Source organism: Amphiprion ocellaris, chromosome 8 (assembly GCF_022539595.1).
Source record: "Amphiprion ocellaris isolate individual 3 ecotype Okinawa chromosome 8, ASM2253959v1, whole genome shotgun sequence".
Taxonomy (NCBI): Eukaryota; Metazoa; Chordata; class Actinopteri; family Pomacentridae; genus Amphiprion; species Amphiprion ocellaris.
Genome location: NC_072773.1, coordinates 20568805 through 20590444, shown reverse-complemented (window position 1 = coordinate 20590444; position 21640 = coordinate 20568805). Strand labels below are relative to the sequence as shown.

Genomic DNA, 21640 nt, shown 5'->3' with positions numbered 1-21640 from the left:
AGCTAGAAAAATTAGGTTGCCTTTGGAGTAAACAAGTGTTTTTGATGTCATCTGGCCCAAAAAAGAGGTCATGGAAAACAAGTGTCCTAGAAATACAGTCCTGAAACTGAGGCCTCCTCTGCTGCAGACACACAGTACTAGCTGAAAGTACCCCAGTAGTACCTAAACTGAGCGATGCATGGCGGTAATGAGTAACAAAGTTGTTTACCAGTACTGTGGATAAACCAACGAAGAAGAAAGAAAGCGAAGCGGAAATTACGGCAGCTCCTTTTCCCGACGAAGCTAAATAAACAAACAAAAGCAAGACGTTATATTACATCTATTTATGATTTGGAGACGATTTTAACGTCTTGTTATGCATAAATATGCTTACCAACGACAAGCAGGCCCGGTGAATACCCGGTAGCGAAGGCAAAGAAGAGGTAGCATCCTACTAGCTGAGTTAACTGACAGGCTGCGCAGCTAACTTGTTAGCTCGACATGTTTATTTTAGTGCACAGGCGAAGGAGCGCGACATGATGGCATGAAACTAATGCAACGCAAGCAAATAGCTACTGTTTTCAGCTAAAGGTAAGCTTTGCATCTCCACTAGGAGCACGATTCTAAAGCGAATGATAAGTAAAGTATAAATATGCTGTAGTTTATCTGAAGTTCGGGTCTCAGCAGTGCATCTGTGCAGCGTTGCATTAAACGTGTTTGGACTGTTGTTAACCTCAGAGGCTCTGTGTTGCTCAGAATGAAAACCTGCTAATGACAAGTACTAAACTGCGGATTTGATCATCTTGTTTCATCTCGTTTTTATGGATATGCTCGTCCTCTGAACAGCTACACGTTGCCTGGTTTCTGTGGTTTTAACGTTAGAGTCACACTCGCTGATAATAAGTCACTTCACTTTCTCCTCTAAATTTTGATAGGTTGTGAGAAACAGGTGAAACTTGCCCTGAGTTTTAACCGGAACTGCACTCCGAAAAATCTCCATATCGTCACCATGGCGTGGGCTCTGAAATTGCCTCTCACGGATGAAGTGATTGAGTCCGGACTGGTCCAGGACTTTGATGCCAGTCTCTCCGGCATTGGCCAGGAGCTTGGTGCTGGGGCGTACAGTATGAGGTACAGTATCAGTTTTTGGCGTGTTAAGCCCTCTGTCTAAAGTGTGTTGTTGGACTGAACGCTGCTACACATTAATACTTATCAAAACATATGATCTCTTGAAGCTTTATTAAATACAGAGTTTCAGATTGATTAACACATCTGTTTGGAGATTGTAGATGACTGTAGTGACACTTTCTTAAGGAAGCTGTATCACCTGCTTAAGCTAAAATGTCAGCAATTTGTGTTTTTAATCGACCCTAAGCTTTATCACTGTGATTTTAAGATGGCTGATGTTGACTTTTAGTGTATTTTACATGTTTTAAACAATTGTTTTTCAAAATCTCAAAATTATTGGCAGTACACATTTTTCAGAGTCAGATTTATTTACACTGAAATATGTACTACCAAAATATAGGTATTTACTAAATTTTAAGCATTAGTGATGCTGTGTCTGTTGTGTGGAGTGTTTCTCGTGTTGTGGACAGGGTTTCACATTTTCTGACAGCCCATGTGTCCTCATCAGTGGGCAGTTTGAGCAGAGAAATCTCTTCGCACTTTGACTTAGCACATGGATATGTGAGGTCCTGTACTGAGAGAAAGCAGAAGGGCAAATTAATCACCACTTGCAGATAAAGTGAAAAGCCAAACATGACTTGTTGGCTGTTAGATGGAGAATGGTCTTTGAAGAAAATTGACTGGCGCATTAGATTTATCCCATCACTATGCATCATATCCCTAACCCATTAGCGTAATTGTCTGCACACAGTTCTGTGTTTTTTGATTTGGTGCAGCTTGTTTGAGAGATTAAACTAAATATTTATTTATGATGCTCATTTTTATGGTGATGGAAATTCTGTGAAATCCATTTAGGTTTTGCTGACTCAAGTACTTTGCTTTTCTGGAACAGGATCCCTCTTCTGTGTCCTTTTCTGGCTTGCTCAATGCTCTGAACAGAGCCTGCTTATTGTGGAAATTCTTGAGTTGAGAGGAGCAATAACAGATTGACTTGGATACCTTGGTATTTGGTAGTGTTGCCCCCATTATAGTTAATGAGCTGCAGAGCTAGAGAAAATGATTACTCACCATTCAGCCTCAAGTGTTATCTGGTGATGGTAGGTAGTGTTACATTCAACATAACTTTTATCACAAGTTTGAAAGTGTGTCAGTTCAAAGAGCTGAACATCAACAGCGATGTTCTGTAGATTATTTTTATTATAAGCAAAGACTGAATGTCTCACAGTGAAGCCAGAAATTTTTGGCAGTTTACTTACTGCGTTTTTGTTTTGTCTTTGTTTTCCAGCGATGTACTTGCTCTCCCCATCTTCAAACAAGAGGAGTCTAATCTGCCTCCAGACAGTGACAACAAAATCCTTCCCTTTCAGTATGTTCTGTGTGCAGCTACCTCGCCAGCCGTTAAACTGCATGATGAAACACTCACCTACCTCAACCAAGGTCAGCCTCTGGATCCCAGCCCTTTTCAGCTTTGTGCGAATTTGTTGAGATCTATGAGTAAGAAGTCAAAGCCTCTAAAAGCAAAAAATTTACCTCATAGAAAACATTATATAAAGATATACTGCTATGGTCTGTGGGGGTAATGTTTTTAAAACACTGATCCCAGTATAGACATGCATTTTTTTGCAGCTTGACATGTCAGTTTGTTTTGACTACCAGTCAAAAGTTTGGACACACCTTTTCATTCAATGTTTTTTCTTTATTTTTACTACTTTCTACGTTGTAGATTTATATTGAAGGCGTCAAAACTATGAAGCAAGATATATGGAATTATGTAGCAAACAAACCATTGTGAAAAAAACTCTAAACATGTTTTGTATTTTAGATTCCTCAAAGTTGCTTTGATTATTGTTTGCACACTTGGCCTTCTCTCAATGAGCTTCATGAGGTAGTCACTGGAAATGTTTTTCACTTCACAGGTGTGCCTTGTCAAGGTTAATGTGTGGAATTTCTTGCCTTCTTAATGGGGTTGGGACCATCAGTTGTGTTGTTCAGAAGTCAGGTTGGCACACAGTTGACAGCCCTATTTGACAACTGTTAGACTCAATATTATGGCAAGAACCAATCAGCTAAGTTTCAAAAGTTTCAAGTTCAGTGTGTCTTCAAAATTGAAGACACAATGAACCAGCATGGCTACCTCAGCATCCTGCAGCAACATGCCATCAAATCCGGTTTGCATTTAGTTGGACCATCATTTATTTTTCAACAGGACAATGACCCCAAACACACCTCCAGACTACAGACTGTGTAAGAGCTATTTGACCAAGAAGGAGAGTGATGGAATGCTGTGTCAGATGACCTGGTCTCCACAGTCACCTGATCTAAACCCAGTCCAGAGGGTTTAGGATAAGATGGACCGCAGAGTGAAGACAAAAGGGCCAACAAGTGCTCAGCATCTCAGGGAACTCCTTTAAGACTGTTGGAAAACCATTTCAGGTGACTACCTCATGAAGCTCATTGAGAGAATGCCAAAAGTGTACAAAGCAGGAATCAAAGGGTGGCTATTTTGAAGAATCTAAAATATAAAACATGTTCTGACTTGTTTCATTTTTTGTTTACTACATAATTCCATATTTATTAATTCATAGTTTTGATGCCTTCAGTGAGAATCTACAATGTAAATAGTTATGAAAATAAAGAAAAAACACTTAACGAGAAGGTGTGTCCAGACTTTTGACTGGTACTGTTTACGTACGTGAAAGACATTTTTTTTTCCTCCTCTGTCAACTAAATAACGTGATATGTCATGATTTCTTAAAAGTCTATGTGTTCTTGCAGAATTTGCTTCATAATCATACCATTGTTAGAATGAGTAACAAGCTGTATCACTGTTTCTGAGTAGTGTGATATATTCTGTATCTGGCATCATGGAATTAACATACAAAGATTTGCACATATTGTATTATTGTGATGAGAATTACTTGAGAAATTGAGATCTATTTATTCACTGGGTGGATATGTCATCACAGGGCAGTCCTATGAAATTAGAATGCTTGACAATCGGAAGATTGGGGAACTTCCTGAAATCACTGGTAAAATGGTGAAGGTAAGAACATATTCTACAACACATTTGCACAGGTCAGTGTCTGTCTGAGCAGTATAAAGTGCATTTAGTCTTTGGTCCTTTCGTAAAAATGAATTTCTCTGAATTTCAGAGTATTATTCGTGTGGTGTTTCATGACCGACGACTTCAGTACACAGAGCACCAGCAGCTAGAAGGCTGGCGCTGGAACAGGCCTGGGGATCGCATCCTCGACCTGGGTGAGCACTGAATGAAAAACGTCTGTTCTTCTTGGAGAGTTCCAGAAAATTCTAGTTCTTTTGTGTTGTGTTGGATTTGTTTTTAGAAAGAATGTTGCTGTGTAGCCGTGTGTGTATATTAACCATAAGATAGTTTTTGGGTTTATTAAACATTCAGAACAATGATGGTTAACCCAAACTGTAACTTCATGATGGTCAGCATTAAGAACTCCTTTGATAACAGCTTGTTTTGTGTTGATCCATTGCAGATATTCCCATGTCAGTTGGAATAATCGACCCCAGGGCTAACCCTACTCAGCTTAACACTGTGGAGTTCCTTTGGGACCCATCAAAAAGAACCTCAGTTTTTATCCAGGTAGCATGACGGTCAACACTTGTTTCCTTAGCACATGTAACTTTGGAATTGCAGTGATCTTAGGCACTTTAGAGCCCTTTGGCATTATAGAGCTCAGCTTAATAACATTCACTGTACTCATCTGTTCTGTTTGACAGAGTAATACGTAAACTGAATGTCTACTACAGCAGGTTTTTTGTTTCAATTTCATATTCCTTTCGTTTTTAGGTTCACTGCATCAGCACAGAGTTCACCATGCGCAAGCACGGAGGAGAAAAGGGTGTGCCTTTCCGCATCCAGATCGACACGTTTAAAGAGAATGAGAGTGAGGAGTACACAGAACATCTCCACTCTGCCTCCTGCCAGGTCAAAGTCTTCAAGGTTAGAGAAATGACACAAGACTGAAATAAGATCCTGTGTGCACTGCAATGCAAACATTTGTTTTAGTGACTCCTCTGGTACTGTTGTTCATTGCCACCACATTAATTTCCTCTACATGACCTGTTTCAGCCTAAAGGAGCGGACAGAAAGCAGAAGACGGATCGGGAGAAGATGGAGAAGAGGGCGCCGCAGGAAAAGGAGAAGTACCAGCCCTCCTATGAAACCACGATCCTGACAGAGGTTAGCATTATTAGAAGTGTGTTAATGGCACCAGTCACTGCTAGGACAAAAATTACAGAGATCAAAACAAAAAAACAACGTATTCTAATGAAGTACAACACTGAAGAATATGCTCGTATTTCCAAAAAAGGGCTAGGAAAAGAGCAGAAGTGATTTCGTAATGAGCAGTGGGCCAAAATTTTCAAGTTTGCATTCAATCCAGGTAGAGATTCAACTATTTCTTTTCATTATTGATTACTCTGTCAGTTTTTGCTTGTTTCTCTCTGACCAGCTATCCAAAATCCAAATATGTTGAATAGTCAGTACTATAATACAGAGAAAAGCCACAATCCCTCACATTGTGTGACCAGAGGATGTTTCTTGATTAATCAGTTTTCACAGTATGAGACTATTAGTTTTCAGTTGAAGCCCGTTGTTTCAGCTTGAACATATTTAAAGCTAAGAAGTGAAAAACATAATGGATAACACGCAGAAAGACAGAGACACAAAGAGTGTGGATACGTTTAATTAAAAACAAAGCTAAAGGTTATAACTTGTGGCAGCAGAAACTTCTTTCTGACGTTATATAGATGCCACAATAACCAAAGTGTTGGTCTTTTGCAGTGCTCTCCCTGGCCTGAGGTCACATATGTCAACAATTCTCCCTCTCCTGGCTTCAATAGCACACACAACAGCTTTCCTGTTGCTGAAGGGTATGAGGGTTTCATGATTCTGCCAATACTTCATGAACAGTGGCCATGTATGATTAGTGAGGAACACACGATATTTAGATTCTTCCTAATGTGGATTTTATTTATTTTCCTGCATCCTAACACGGATGATTTTTTCATCCTTTCTAGAAATGGATCACCAAACCACCAACCCGAGCCTGTTGTTCAGGTAGCAGATGTAAGTTCATTTTATTTCCTCCTACATTCTGCCTCATTGAGTAACTGTATATTAATAACCACAAAAGCAGAGCTGACATCAAGGTGTTAAACCTTCACTCACGCGTAGATTCCCTAACACCCTTTGCCTTTGAAATGATAAAATAAACAAAAACTGTCCTCGTCTGCCTCAGTCTGTGAATGAAAGCATTCAGTGGTGGTACATCAGAAATACAAGGTCAACTCCTGTTGAGTGCGTGACACTGGAAACCAGTGATTCAACGCTTCTATTATTTTACCCTGAAACATGATGTCAGAATATTTCATCCTGTATCAACTGTATGTTTGGGCAGCTGCCTACCTGATATGTAATGCTTTAGTCCTCCATGTACACCCGCTGAGAAATGAAGGAACAGAATGTTATTTCTGTCCACATCAAAAATGTTTAACAGATAGATTTAGGTTTTCATTTCTATTTTTAAAATGGACTTTTGGAAATAGTTTTTGCCTGATTTCAAAATGCTGACTTTTGAAAAATACATTTTAAAGCAAAATAAAGCAGCCTTAGAAAAATCTGACATCTTTATGCATTAATATTTTTGTGTGTTAGCTTTCTGTTTCCATTTTAATGTTTTTAAAACTTAGAACAGATTTGATGGCATTTCTCTTTAAATGTCTGTGATTACTCACTTTTCAAAGGAAGCTTTGATGATTGCACTTGTTTTCATCACATTCTGTCTTGTTTTCTCAGAATTTGTTACCCACAGCGACACCGCAGGATGCACAACAGTGGCTTCATAGAAACCGCTTCTCACCCTTCTGTCGGCTCTTCACCAACTTCTCAGGTAAAACGGCCTCCGAATACACATTTCAAATTCAGCATCCGTGTACCTTAGTCGGCTGCAACAAAACAGCTCAACCCAAAACTCTTGCTGATCCTATGTATGTGGTTAGGAGAAACACCAAGAAAGTGAGCAGAAGTAGAGAAGATTTCAGGTATTAGATGACACACAGTAGCATAGTGGCGACTAAGGTTGCAACCCTACATGACTGAAAGGATCCACTTTGCCAAAGTGTCATTTAGCAAGACACCAATTCCCTGACAAGATCCTGAACGCTGGTCTGTTACAATCTCTGTATGGTGACCTCTCAGAGGACAGGATAAATGAAAAGACTGTTCATATATGTGGATCTGTGAAGGCATTTTGTTGAATCTGTAAACATTTTTTCTCCAAAAAAAAAGTTACATGGAGTTTCATTTCTGGAGGCTGAGAACAAGGTGTAATTTTTCGTTACCAGGGGCAGACCTGTTAAAACTGACCAGGGAGGATGTTATTCAGATCTGTGGGCCAGCTGATGGTATCAGACTCTTCAATGCACTGAAGGGACGGTGAGTCACACTCAATTTAATCACATTTTAGAATATGCAGTGCCCCGAAGAGTATAAAAAAAGACTTTTGGAGTCAACATTTTTTTCATTTCTCCCTGTGGATACAGGGTGGTACGTCCAAGGCTGACCATCTATGTTTGCCAGGAGTCTCAGCAGGCACGGGAACAGCAACCAAAACACGAAAATGGTGATGCCGCTGCCAACACTTTCTTTGGTCAGTACACATTGGTAGTTCATACATGTCTGTTTAAGAACAATAAGTATTTGAAATCTACTAATGAGGCATAGAATCACAAGATGGGTGGCCTGTAGCATCATTTTGCATGTCACAAAGTCACAGCATCATTGTAGTAATAATCACAGTTAAAACCTGAAAATTTGTATATTCATTTTTTATGGTTGTAAAATTTGTGATGCAGCAATTTCTATACTGTGCTTCCAGTGATTTGCAGTGACTGCAAGTCACACAGTTAAACAAATACCTCATCTGCACTCCGTATCACTGACAGTTAATATTCTAGTATGTGTAAACATGCTGCATCCTGCCACAACCAAACAAAGTCCTAAAATGAATTGCCTGGTTTACATGAAGGATATGAGCTTACTATCAAAAATCAACCTCTGATGTGCTGCTGTTTTTATATTGGAGTCCTGGTACCCCGTCATTTCATGTTTAGTAGAGGTGCTGAAAGGAAGATTGTTGTCTTTGGGCAGAGACAAGCTACTAAGTGTTTCCTGCTGTCTTCATGTTAAGATAACAACCAACTGTCTGCAGCTTCATATTTATTTACAGACATAAAAGAGGTATCAGTTTATTACAGCTCTCAGCAAGACAGCAATTGAACGTATCAACCAAAATGTTGACTCTCTCCAGGTCTTTCCACTAGGATATTTAGAAGACAGACAGTAGGAGAAAATATCCAGCCAGAGGGTGAAGAGGTGATTTCAGGCTTAAGAAGACCAAATTTGATGGCCTCTGTCACATTTTAATTCCACTATTCCATCGTATGCACTGATCTTGGTTGTTGCATATTTTAGTGTTTACTTTAGTGATCCATTGAAGTGCAGCATTTAGAAAATTATCAACTTGAACTGCACCAATACTATCGAGCAACTGTCACTAGCCCTAGATGTCCATCAGTCAGATGTTAGAAGTTGTGGACAGCAGCCTGTGGTTGCTAATAAAGAGCTGCTGCAACTCGCTGGCTGAAATGCAACAGGAGCGAATTTGGTGACGGGGCTTGATTACTTTCAGCGTGTGTTTAAAATCCGACAGCCGAGTATGGTTGCATATTTGCTGCTATAAAAACACGTCTTGCTTTTTTATCACTTTGGTCTTAATTGTTAGCAAGATGCCTCTTAAATGCCACAGGGAATTTGCACTGCACTCCTTGTACTACTGATGCTATGTCGTTTCAAATGAGTGAGCAAGTTTTAAGTACAACCACCTACAGATCTGACTGCAGTTGAACAATGTCTCAGATAGCTTTTTATCCAGTCCACCTCTTTGTCCATTACTGAGGAACCGTTGTGTTTCCAATCAGCAGACTTTTATGATAGTGGAAGGTCTTCAAGCTCCAGTTGTCTTGATTTTGGCTTAATTATGAGGGGAAATGTGGAGTTTTAAATTGACCTTCAAACACACACACACACACACACACACACACACACACACACACACACACACACACACACACACACACACACACACACACACACACACACACACACACACACACACACACAAAAAATCCTGGTGCAGTAAATACACACCCACCTGATCACCAAACTAAAGACCCATTCCTAACATTTTGGTATAAATACATGTACTACTACACTCCTGCTCTATCTGTATGCACTGCTCTTCCTGTCCTGCTGTGGTACTGACACCTGTTTGGACTCCTACTGCCCTTTCTTGCAGTATATCATGCTATTTACCTGGAGGAGCTCACTGCCAGTGAGCTGACAGAGAAGATTGCTCAGCTCTTCAACATCTCGCCCAGGCAGATAAATCAGATCTTTAAACAGGGTCCCACTGGCATCCATGTGCTGGTTAGTGATGAGGTAAGTGAGTGCCGCTGCTATGACTTTCCAGAGGTTTTAAATCACAGCTACAGATGATGAGACCAATAGAGAGAAGGATAGTTGTTACAACTCTAACAAACAGCTATTGCTTCTTTCCTTCCTGCATTAAACATTCCTTCTTTTCTTGCAGATGATTCAGAACTTTCAAGATGAAGTATGTTTTGTGTTGGACACAATGAAAGGTATTTGAGTGTAATAAATGTTTATGATTTATCCGTTTCTATATTTACCATGGAGCCTCGATGAACTGCATCGTCGCAGGTTTATTTTTAACATCCTTGCATGCTGATTTTTTTATTCCGTTCTTTCCAGATGACACAAATGATGGCTACCACATCATCTTGAAGTGAATACTGGGCAGGAGGATAGCCCAGCCATAGCCCGATCCAGTCAGCCCCTCTAGAGCTTCAATACTCCTTGTTGTTCCTGGAATATATGGAGATGCCCCAAGACACCTCTTGAGGCAGCTAGTAGGAACATGTGACTGAAGCACCTGGCTCTCTCCCCACTATACCTTACTGTCTTACTTTTGAGGGAGTGACTCTGGTACCACAGCAAAGTAACAGTCTCCTCCTCGCCCTGCCATCGTCTCTTTTAAATGGTTGCATTTTCCTCTGTCGCTTATGTCTCAAGAAGGAGGTTAATGGCACTACAGCTGCTATCGTTGTTTGTTAGCTGAGCATCTGCTGTGCCAAAGCTCTGTGCTACAGACTCAACTGTTTGTTGTCTCTTAAAAAAACCAACAACCAAAAGAAAGGAAAAAAAATCAAAGCAACAAAAAAGACACTGACAGTACTTTACTTTCAGTCTGCAATTCAGCATGGTATCTTTTCTTCATGCTAAGTTGCCTTACGGAATCCAAGCCAGTCTGCGAGAAACACGGTAAAGCTAACACAATCACACAGTTGCATTAAAGAACCACAAGAGGCATCAAAATCAAGCAACCAGGGTGTCAAGGGAAATCATTGGAATTTAGCTGTCCTTCAAAACATCAGAGATTCCTTTGAAAGCTAACTGTGTCTGTCTGTTGCTTTTGAGAAGTTTTTCCAGACTCCCAAACACTGTTAGGTCATCATAATTTATGTAGACAGCGTACTGGCGCACGTGATTGTTACTTCGGCATCTTGAAAGATGATAAACACTGTCTGTGTTAGTGATCACAGTGGCAACACCAGCAGACTGTCTTCATGTGCTTCCTGTCCCTATCTGCTTATTTAGCACACCAGCATTTCATTGTGTTCAGTTCTGGCCATTTCCCAAAGTTATCTTAAAATAGATTATCATTTTAACATGTTTTTATAATGAATCATGTGTTACTTGGGAAGTTTTTTTTTTGTTTAAAAGCGTCTTTTTAACATACTTGCATCTCGTCATTGTTGTTTTTGGATGTTACCACTTCCAAACGCTAATAATGTGTAAGAAGTTGTCAGACACAGCAGAGCTGCATGTGAAAAGATATGATTAGTTTATGTTTGGTCCTTTGTACATGAAATTGATAGCTTGATATTTTAGATCTTCATCTTTGCCCCATTTCATCAGCATCATTAAAATACTTACCCATGCACTAGCTGCTCTCTGTTGTCTTTCTGATTAGAAACTTTGCAAAAATATAAAAAAATAGTTGTTTTTTTTTAAAAAAAACAGAATTCCTCAAAGTTTGCCTTCCTGAAAGTCAAACTGTGGAAAAGAGTGTTTAATTCTCCGTCTGAGTCAACATCTATATTTTGCTTGACTTGTCCGCTGAAAATTTCTATTTTTATATGTATATATGCTACCAGTCAAAAGTTTGGACACAACTTCTCATTCAATGGTTTTTACTTAATTGTTTTCTACATTGTTGATTAATACTGAAGACATCAAAATTATAAAAGAATGCATATGGAATTATGTTATAAACGAAAAAGTGTTAATCTTCAGTATTAATCTACAATGTAGAGAATAATACAAATAAATAAAAAGCATTAAATGAGAAAGTGTGTCCAAACTTTTGACTGCTACTTTATATATACAAAATGTCTAAATGTGTGTGTGTGTGTGTGTGTGTGTGTGTAAAAGACCTTTGAGCATTGTGGTAAAGGGGATTTATTTAAACTTGACAAAAATGTAGTGATAAAGAGAAAACACAATGAATGCTCCTCTGATAATGTGGATAATAATTTTATTGGTATGATTTAGCACAACCTCCACATCTGTCCAACAAAGGGCCAGATGTGGAGGCTTAGTCACTGTCATTTTGTTGCCATGGAAACTAGGTTTGACATTGACACGATGATGACAATATCCTATTGAGTAAATCACATTAAGATTAAGATAGGATGCAAGCTTGTGTTACATGTTGCATCCTATTTTGCACATGGATTTCTGCAGAATATGAACAAAGAAAATCAGGGGGAGAGGAGGAGAAACACTCGGTTTCCCGGCATGCCTCGGCGCAGCGCATGCTCGTGATGTCACAATAAGTATATATACGGCTACAGGGAAGAATTTCTTCCTCCATTGTTACATTGTAACAAACGGGGCCGGGGCCGAACCGGGGAGAAAGGAGGCGGCTTCTCCTGAGAAATCCTACAACATATTTGACACCGAACCGAACCAGGCCGGTCCGGGTTTTTAAAGCGAGAAGACGGAGAAGTTGAAGCCCAGCCGAGAGAAGCCGCCCCGGTGAGGAGAAGGATAAACGAACACAGATGTCAGCGGATTTCTCCATTACTCCTATTTCACATCAGGAGAATAAGACATTTACATTATCTATGCTGCACTAAAAAAACAAAAACAAACAAAAAAAAACTAAAAAATGTTGGGAAATAAATCGCAGCTCCACCATCTGACGCCCCGTCCGTCCTTTTAAACAGATCAGGCATGCAGCATTTAAATCAAACCCGCCGGTCGAACAGACATCTCCCGTTTTCTTCGCGATCCCTTCAGTGTGCAGAACAATGAGCATGAAGCCTAAGTAGCCCAATACTAGCCAGACAGAAAGTGTTGCAGATTGACAATCCGGCAAGATCACTTTGGGTCACCGTCGCTCCACGGTTTGCAGCCTGGATTCATCGGGGTTTGTGGCTCAGGAAAAAAAAGAAAAAAAGAAAAGCAGCTCACAGGGCGTTTAAAGATTGATGTGCAGCTCCGATTGGGAAGAGAAACGACCTGCGAGTTGGTTGGAATAAGGGTCCCTGTTTCTGCCGCAGGTAAGAGGGTTTAGTGTTTCATTGTGTATTTGTGTGTGTGTGTGTGTGTGTGTGTGTGTGTGTGTGTGTGTGTGACAAACGGGAGAGTAGAGAGGGTGAGGAGGGGTGAGGAGGGGCGATCGAGCCTGATCTTGTCAGCCTGGTAATATCCAACCTCCCCCAACCCAGTCTGAGCAGCATGCACACAGTTAAACACACACATCCACGCACTGGCTGGTTAATGAATTGTGTGTAAACAGGCTGCATCCTGACAAAGAGAAACTAAGTCCTGAAGGGAAACAGAAAACACATCCTGGTTTCCATACCAAAAAAAAAAAAAAAAAATGAGCCCACAGTATCAAAAACTCCACCTCTGCTGTGTTGCTCTATTTATACATGCTAGAAAATGGTTCACTTGCTGCACCAGCAGCTTTAACACCAGGCCCTGTTCCCTCACAGCCTCTTTAGGTGTGTGTGTTTCTGCTTCTTATTGATTATGCATTGCAACATGATTCAGGATTGAGTTTTTATTTGTGGCGTACAGTACTGGCAGTGAAATGCAAAGTGACTGTGCAATAACATCAAGGCATGATGAATAGATAATAGGTATAAATAATGAAGAGTAAACTGTGTGTGTGTGTGTGTGTGTGTGTGTGTGTGTGTGTGTGTGTGTGTGTGTGTGTGTGCATACATCTCTGTGACGTGGCATCTCCCTGAAAATCAAGGCTTTAAACAAACAGTGCTCATTCTCTGAGTAAATGTTAGGACTTTCCTCTCAAGTAAAGCCACTATGACTGCAGCTGTTTCATTATTCACTGTCCATGGAGCAGCTTCTGGACCGGTCTCTGCGTGACATCATCCTGCCACCATCACTCTGTTTAGCTTAAACTGTATAAAATGATAGAAATATTGCTCGATAGCCCTAAATAAAGCTGGATTTTGCTCATTTGGAGTCGTCCCATTTAGGAATGACAGTGCAGTATGTTGCAGTCAGTAGCATATCACATGTTAACCTATAGGGAATGCTACTATGATCAGATTAAGATACACTTTTCTACTGTCTTTAGTGAATGAAATCATAAATATTAATTCATTTCGACTGTTTCTACAAGTGTTAATGAGATACGTGACACAATGTAACATATATACTTGTTTAAGGTCTCCTACAGATGTGATCGATCAGCTCCATCCTTCAGATTCACTCATATCATGACTGTTTATAGCTGAATTGGGGGTAAACTTTTTTTTTTTTTTAAAAACCCAGTGTGAAGCCACAGGGATCATTTTCTTCAAGGCTGTTCACATAAACCCTGCTTGCCCAGTTGCCATGGTGACGTTTCTGGACTTGATCATTTCAAAGTAGGATTTCATGTGAGATGGGAGGCAGAGAGACGAAAATGATGGAGCTGGAATACAGATGAAAGCAGCCCGGACCAAACAGATGTCAGCTTTTTGTTTCTGTTGTGCTGACCTCACACAGGAGCTGGTTTGATATAAATCAACCAATTCTCCAAGAGACAACAAGAACATTTTGTCTGTAAAGCAGTAAACAAATATTACACAAGTACCCCCAAAACATCCCCCACTCTCTTCTCATTAATCAAAGTTCAGTTCTTCACATCTGTTGGTTCGTATTAACTGGCACAGAGTGTTCTCACTGTGGCTCGATGCCTGCTGCTCTGTGCCCCCAGACACCAAGTTTCCATGGAGGCAGGTTCGTCCCTCAGCCTCAAACGACGATATGAAGAGGTGGACAACAGCTCTCCATTCTCCACACCCAAGGACTCTGACGATGACATCTCCAGCAGTGACAGCGCTGACAGCTGTGACAGCCTCAACCCCCCCTCCAGCTCCGCTTTTACCCGTAAGGAACAGCAGGAGACACACGTTAAAGGCAATGCACCCGCCCAAAACCACACCGTTTATTAACAGCAGCGTTTAATTACTCCTGTTTAACACTGCAATCCCAAAACTTCCTCCCTTCTCTTCCCCACATCAGCCACCTCCATCCTCAGACAGCACAAGCCGTCTCCAGGGGGTAAGCGGGTGCGTTTCGATGTGGTGACGGTGTATTACTTCCCCCGGCGGCAGGGCTTCACCAGCGTGCCCAGCCAAGGGGGCAGCTCGCTGGGCATGGCCCGCCACCACTCCTCCATCAGACACTACACGCTGGGAGAGTTTGCGCGTGAACAGGAAACCAGCCACCGGCACACTTTGCGGCAACACCTGCGCCAGGAGAAGCTCAATGCTCGCAAGATGAAGGTAGATTCAGAATGTGATTGAATTACATCGTCTTTAATTCGTGACTTCTTTGTGTAAAGTGTGCAGTGATTTAAGATATCCTTGAAAATGTAATTCACTCTTGACTAATAGATACTGAGTGAGTGCTCTGGTCTGATTCTGTTAACATGAATATTTAGAGAATACATTGTTATTTGTTTGGGATACAATACATAACTTTGAGAACTACATTTAGTATGGAAGTGTCTCGATAGTGGTCTCACCTGAAAAGCATTTATATCTTCATCTGCAGTAGTTACTAAGAACATTTACTCTCATTTTGTCCTCTTGTTTTGTGACACCCTGACAAGAAGCAGCCTAACTGGAGCCTCTTCCCACATCTCACATGGCTGTTAGGTGTTAGCAGGCCCACTGAAGAGTGATACCACCTTTAAACTCACCATTTAAGTGACCGTTTCAGGCCAAAGAGGAAAAAATCTCCAATATTTCAAACCACATTTCACAGATTAGAGGAAAGTCCACAAGATAAATACATGTGTAGTAGAACTTTGTTTTTTCTGTCTTCCCTCCTCCGTTAGTCGCCTCGCAGCAGATTTATCTCGTGACCCTTTGGAGGGTTTGACCCCTAGGCTGGTAACCACCGGACTGAACTACCCAAACAGAAAGCTCAGTGTGGAGCCGTATGAACTTTAAATGTTACTTAAACATTCATTCATTGTAACTGACAATCTAATCTCTATGTCATATATATTTATAATAGAGACACATTCCATCTGAACTGGGAAATTGAAGTTCCATGTCGTAAATTCCAACTGGAATGCCCCCTGTAGACTTTGAAAGTTGGAGGAAGCTTACCTCAAAATCCCAAATAGCTGCTCGGCACATTAACAGTAGTAAAATCTGTAGTAACATACTGTTTATCAGCACTTTTGTTTAATTTGTGTCTCATTAAATCAGCTGCACACACAGTGCTGCTTAATTTCTATCTGTGGATGTGTTGCTATGGTGTTTGCATTGTTATCAACTGGTATAGCTAAGAATGACGAATGAGAAAACAAAGGTTTTCCTATAGATGTGAATTTTGGTTTTCTACCGTGCGTTACATTAACTAAGGTGTAACATCATTCCCAGCTCCATCTTCCAACCTCCGATGCAAATGGAACGCAGGACAGGGGCCAATTTTCTGCTTTTACATGAAGTGTATTCTGGTGATAATCCTCTTCTCACTTCAGTAGAATAAATTTTACTTGTAAAAGAATATCTCATCAGCGATTCTTATACTTAAACAAAGGATGTGAGTTTTTTCACTTTCTCCATTATTTAGAAAGTTCTATTGCAGAATGTGAAATCAGCTTCAACTAAAGCTGTTTTTGAAGTATCCGTTTTGGAGATACTCAGTGCTCGCTTCAGTTTAGAACAGAGAATCAGTCTCTTATTGTCCACGGCTGACGGTTCCACACTAACTGTCGTCCACAGCTGACGAGGAACGGCACGGTGGAGTGCGCTCAGGCAGACCTACTGACTCTGGAGGACGTGTCAGACGAGGACCTGGACGTGGACGGCGTGGAGGTGGACGACTGCTTCTTCCTTCAGCCGCTGCCCACCAAGCGGCGTCGGGCCCTGCTGCGAGCCTCTGGCATCGCCCGCATAGATGCGAGAGAGAAAACCGAGCTCAGAGCCATCCGCCTCTCTCGGGAGGAATGCGGCTGCGATTGCCGTTTGTACTGTGACCCTCGGCACTGCGGCTGCAGCCAGGCCGGTATTAAGTGCCAGGTAAGAGCGGTTGGCTCGGACTGGGTGCACCTGCACAGAGAACAGAGCGACTGTGCAGTTTGCTGAGGCTCAGTCTTTAAAATGTGTCCCCCGTTTGTCATATTTATCCCAGTCTTTTTCACAGAAGACGTTTTGACATGTCACAGAGGGCAGATGTAAATAATTAGATCAATAATTTATGTATTTTTGTTGCTTTAGTTTAGGGTGCTGGTGTTGTGCATACAGGCTCACTGTCTCACTGTCACGGCTTCCTTTGACTCTTGAATATAATAGAACCATTGTTAATATTATCACTACCAAATGTGCTCTTCCTACTATGACAGGTCAAAATGTCTCCTGTGAAAAAGGCCTTTTGATTTTATCTTGTGATATTTTTTAACTGTGTAATGATTTGATTTCACTCTAAACCACATTTCAACTCTGTATCGAAGCCAGAATTTTACATTAATGAAATCAACATGTGCAGTCATTCCAGTGAGACCATTCTTATTATTGGGTAAGATGAAAAACTTCAATATGACTGTGTTACCCTGATATTCGATTCTATTGATTGCTTTGTGTTCCTGCAATGGTTTATTGGAGTTCAGCCCAGTTTACACACTGTGTGTGTTTTATAGTGCCAGCTGCTTTAGTGTCCTAGCTGGCACTTGAAGGTGGGCATTCTCTGTGCTGTAGTTTCCACTGTGGGAACTGAGGAAGTCTCTACAGGGCAGGAACAACTTAAAGGACCCTTTGTGCATGTGCAGAACAGTCATGACTGATTGTTCTGTTTCAGTTAGTTGAAATATGTCTTTGTTTTCTTTTTCATTTTAGGAACTATGAAAACTATTTTAAAAGCACCTCAGTACAACACCCAGCTGGAGCTAGAATCATTCATTCTGTAGATAGAAACGTGTCCTCACACTCACTCCACTGCTTTTATGCAGTATCACAATTTATTGATCGTGTTAATGTTTTAGCCCTTCTGGGCCTTGGTCAGAGAATCATTCTCCTTTGGGAGTGTCCTTCAGTAACTGACTGTGATGTATATGTAATGCATATGTAAAAGAAAAGAAAAACACATTACCAAGTACAACACTAGGCCACATAACTATTTCTAAGATTATTTCCAGAAATTACACATCTAATAAATGAAAGTATATGCATTGCTCCCTTTTAAGCCCTTCATAGTATTGTAATCATTGGAATTACTTGTCCCAAAGTCCCAAACCTCCAGAGAGCACAGCATGCCACAGAATCTCATTGTTCAAACCTTTAGGGGATAAAGTTTGCAACTTTAATACCTCTGTCCTATTAAGAATTTAATCAATGTTGCTCCCTCTCTTTGGCAGAGTTGCATTTTCAGTGCCCTGGAATCTAAATGACAATGATGTCATGTTGAAAGTCATGAGTTAAACTCTGTCATGTGTTCTTATGGAGACACCTTTCAAAGCACCTACATCTGAGGTTGTTTTCTAAAAAATTAGATCAATGCTGTGACATCAGAATTTCTAAGTCAATGCATAGACAAACTGAGTCAGCCTTTACATTATTGTTACATGTGCACTTTATCGTATTTGAAATGAAAGATAATTAACAAAACAAAGCAAGGCTGGCCAGTAAAGCGCATTTTGATACTAATTTGGAAACTGTGTATAACAATAAAAGCCATATCTATTGTTCCTAATGCTTCTGATAATGACGGCCCATCAGGTTGTGGCATGCTGACTTTTAGATTGCCTGAGCTGCTTTGTTGGTTTTATCTAGAAAAAAAACAAAACAATAAAAATAAGTGCCTAAAAATTAATAGTTTACTTTTTAGATGATCTTTTTCTCCTTTCAATTTGTACTTTTAACGAAAAACATCTCTACCTCGACCAGAGTTATTGTACAATAACCAAACACTCCTTTAGTTGTCCAATTTTTTCCTTGATCTCCTTAATTCTCAGTGCCATCTGTCTTTGTCATTTAAGCTGAAAAACAATGAACACCTTTCTAATGTGGAATTAGTCATATCCAGGTGTTTATTCTCTCATTATTGTTGAAGTACCATTAAGCTGAAATTTCCACTGTTTCCTTCTCCAGGTGGATCGAATGTCTTTCCCATGTGGCTGCTCTAGAGACGGCTGCGGCAACGTAGCAGGTCGCATCGAGTTCAACCCTCTCCGAGTCAGAACGCACTACCTGCACACCATCATGAAGCTGGACTTGGAGAAAAGGAGGATGCTGATACAAGGAACTGGGGACCAGTATGCTGAATCTGACCCAACGTCTTCCCCCTCCTCCACCTGCCCCACCTCCCCGGACCTATCTTCTGTGGCTGGCCTGGACTCTGAGCTAGAGGAAAGCGAGGTGCACTCAGTCGTGGAGGTTCAAGATCTCCTGGCAGAGCAGGATATTCTGGAGCAAGAGAACGAGACAGCTGTGCTGCACCTGCAGAGCGCAGAGGAGCAGGAGAGGAGGGAGAGGGAGGAGGCTGAAGGGGAAACGGTGCAGCCAGAGCTGAGCACTGCTGGTCTCACAGAGCAGCCTCTCTGCCTCCTACCCCGTGCCTTGGGAGGGCAGATACCTGAGCAGGTGCAGGTGCCCGGGGTGGAGCAGGTCCTCCTCCAAGGACCTTTCCCCACAGGTGCTACGGTGTTGTGCATCACTGACAACCAGGAGGAGAGCCCCTCTGACCTCCTCAAAGACTCCACTTCTCTGCTCTACTATCAGCTCAGTCCCATAGAGCCTGCGGCCTTTCAAACGCTGCCCAAAGCAGAGGAGGAGGAGCAGGTGAGGGAACTTGATGCTGGAGGAGATGAGTTTGTGGAGAGGAAACAAGATGGAGGAGGGGAGATAAAGAATGACAAACATGAAGACAACACCTTCAGGCAGAGTTTGGGCAAGCCTTTGACCAATGTGATCCTGTGCTCAGAGGAATGTGTGGCAGTAGTGAAGGAGACGCCCCCCAGTCCTCAACCTATCCTCCCAGAAGAGCAGCGCCAAGAAGAGTCCTGCTTGGAGAAAAACGTCGTTCCACTGCCTCCTGAAGTTTAGTACTAGCTTCTCTGCAGATATTTTGCACAATAGCTTCATCTAAGATGAGTAAATTACACATTTCACATTTATTACTGCTATTAAGAAGAATGACTACAGGTTGCAATCTCTTATAGTGACTGTCATTGAATTATGTGGAGAATGAGCTTGAGTGTTACAACACAACAGGGGAGGAGAGATGCTGAAAGCACATACAGATCACTCCCCAGAAGTGTAATATGGATGCAGTTAAAAGGCGAACTTGTACGTAATTCTGTCGGGGATGATGACTGCGGCCTTAATGGAAAAACATGAAAACACTTGTATGTAGGAGTTAATGAGAAGTACAGCAAGTAGTGCTTTGTAATTTCCAGCGCAGCAAACAGAAAACACAGTGTGTGAATGCTGACATAAGCCTTTTGTTTGGTGGTGCATAAAACTATCAACACTAAACACAAGTTGATTCGCAGTGCGCAAGCAGCCGGTGTATTTACCGGCTCGCTTTCCATTACAGCAGACTCGTGCTGTATTCAAGCCAAATGAAGGCCTCTGATCGTATCCTCCGCTGAACATACACCTAATAATCCTGGAAATACTTGTTTTTGTGTACTGTATATGCATTTGCAATGTGCAAGACAGAGCTGAGGTTGCTGCTTTTTGGAGCTGTATGCACATTGTGAACTGAGGCAGCAGGTGTTGTGACCCTGCAGCACTGAGACCTGAAGGTAAACCAACACTGAGCAGCAGATTAGCACTGACCTTAGCTGCTGCTCTTGCTCACCTTTGACTGCTCGTACAAATGCAGTCGATTTGTCAAAAAGAAGAAAGAAAAAAAACTTTACCTGTAGTTGCAATGCCTATGATATTATTATTTCTTTGAGTAATGTGTCTTTTGTGGATTAGATACTGTTGGTTTTGAAGCTGAGGTCCTTGCAGTCGTTTTATTTTGGGGGGGAATGAAAGGAAATGTTTCTTTCATACTGCTACACTGTAATGCCATGTAGTCAGTCATGTTATGATGAAATGCCAGAATAGATCTTCCTAGTCCTTTTTAATTGCGTCGTTCTGAAAGGAAGAGATGATTCTGAAGTAAAAGTAAAATTTCATATAAAGAAAATAGCATTAAAAGAGTCCAAGAAAACTGCAGCCTGTGCTGTTGAAAGTAGTTATACAAAACAATGTGATGTTAGTAATTTATGGATCAGATCAACACCAACCTGAATTTGTATACTTTCTGTTCAGTCTGTATGTGTGGGGTGTGTATGTGTGCACCTACTTTACACTTGTAGGTCTACGTGAGAGAGAAAGATGTGTGTGCATGCACATGTGTATGTGCGCTATTAGAGATTTTGGAGGGAGGGATGCTAGTCAGGATACATATTTTATTCCTAAAAGGTGCTGATGTTACAGATTTACAACTTACAGGTTTTTCTCCCCACCGTCATGAGAAATGAGTTCATGGAGATGTTTCTTGATGACTGATGTAGGAAGTGTTGGAGAGCCTCTCGTAGGAACGCAATAGCTACTGCACTGCAAATCATTAATGTGGTGATTGTGGAATGAAGTGTTTTGTGATTGAGTATGTAAATGCAATCGTATAACATTTCTAGTCTTTAAATGTCTTTTTTAAGCTACGTCTGGTTAATACTGATCTGTGTAAGTGTGCCGACTCTTCTTACACAAAATCAGTCCTTTGTTTTGCTGCCTGACATTACAGCTGTTGCTTTTTGCAACGGCTCGCCTAACACAGGATGTGCTGCTGTGTATGAGTTGTCCGATGTATTTCTTTGCCTTTTTTTAT

At 41.1% G+C, this 21640-nt stretch overlaps 2 protein-coding genes across 3 annotated transcripts; both read left to right on the top strand.

Moving 5' to 3' along the window:
- Nucleotides 1–225: 225 nt before the first annotated feature.
- tfcp2 (transcription factor CP2) lies at nucleotides 226–11225 on the top strand. Its single transcript, XM_023289881.3, has 16 exons — nucleotides 226–570; nucleotides 915–1110; nucleotides 2393–2544; nucleotides 4074–4150; nucleotides 4260–4365; nucleotides 4614–4720; nucleotides 4928–5080; nucleotides 5210–5320; nucleotides 5924–6012; nucleotides 6160–6208; nucleotides 6938–7031; nucleotides 7486–7576; nucleotides 7684–7790; nucleotides 9498–9640; nucleotides 9792–9843; nucleotides 9974–11225. The coding sequence occupies exons 2-16, from the start codon at nucleotides 989–991 to the stop codon at nucleotides 10009–10011; spliced, it is 1491 nt and encodes a 496-aa protein (XP_023145649.1). The 5' UTR covers nucleotides 226–570; nucleotides 915–988; the 3' UTR covers nucleotides 10012–11225.
- A 919-nt stretch (nucleotides 11226–12144) lies between these two features.
- csrnp2 (cysteine-serine-rich nuclear protein 2) lies at nucleotides 12145–20819 on the top strand. Of its 2 annotated transcripts, none has more exons than XM_023291104.3 (5): nucleotides 12145–12849; nucleotides 14520–14722; nucleotides 14828–15090; nucleotides 16546–16842; nucleotides 18907–20819. In XM_023291104.3, the coding sequence occupies exons 2-5, from the start codon at nucleotides 14533–14535 to the stop codon at nucleotides 19858–19860; spliced, it is 1704 nt and encodes a 567-aa protein (XP_023146872.2). In that variant the 5' UTR covers nucleotides 12145–12849; nucleotides 14520–14532; the 3' UTR covers nucleotides 19861–20819. The 2 variants fall into 2 exon arrangements, with proteins under 2 accessions (XP_023146872.2, XP_023146953.2); XM_023291185.3 differs by having other exon boundaries at nucleotides 12146–12849; nucleotides 14520–14692.
- Nucleotides 20820–21640: the final 821 nt, after the last annotated feature.

Bases quoted from the DNA above. Each gene is read 5' to 3' on its own strand.
- tfcp2 (XM_023289881.3), top strand. From the start codon at position 989: ATGGCGTGGGCTCTGAAATTGCCTCTCACGGATGAAGTGATTGAGTCC. The intron at 6,013-6,159 runs GTATGAGGGTTT...CATCCTTTCTAG, and splicing joins AGCTTTCCTGTTGCTGAAGG to AAATGGATCACCAAACCACC. The intron at 7,791-9,497 runs GTCAGTACACAT...CCTTTCTTGCAG, and splicing joins CGCTGCCAACACTTTCTTTG to TATATCATGCTATTTACCTG.
- csrnp2 (XM_023291104.3), top strand. From the start codon at position 14,533: ATGGAGGCAGGTTCGTCCCTCAGCCTCAAACGACGATATGAAGAGGTG. The intron at 14,723-14,827 runs GCAATGCACCCG...TCCCCACATCAG, and splicing joins GCAGGAGACACACGTTAAAG to CCACCTCCATCCTCAGACAG. The intron at 15,091-16,545 runs GTAGATTCAGAA...TGTCGTCCACAG, and splicing joins TCAATGCTCGCAAGATGAAG to CTGACGAGGAACGGCACGGT.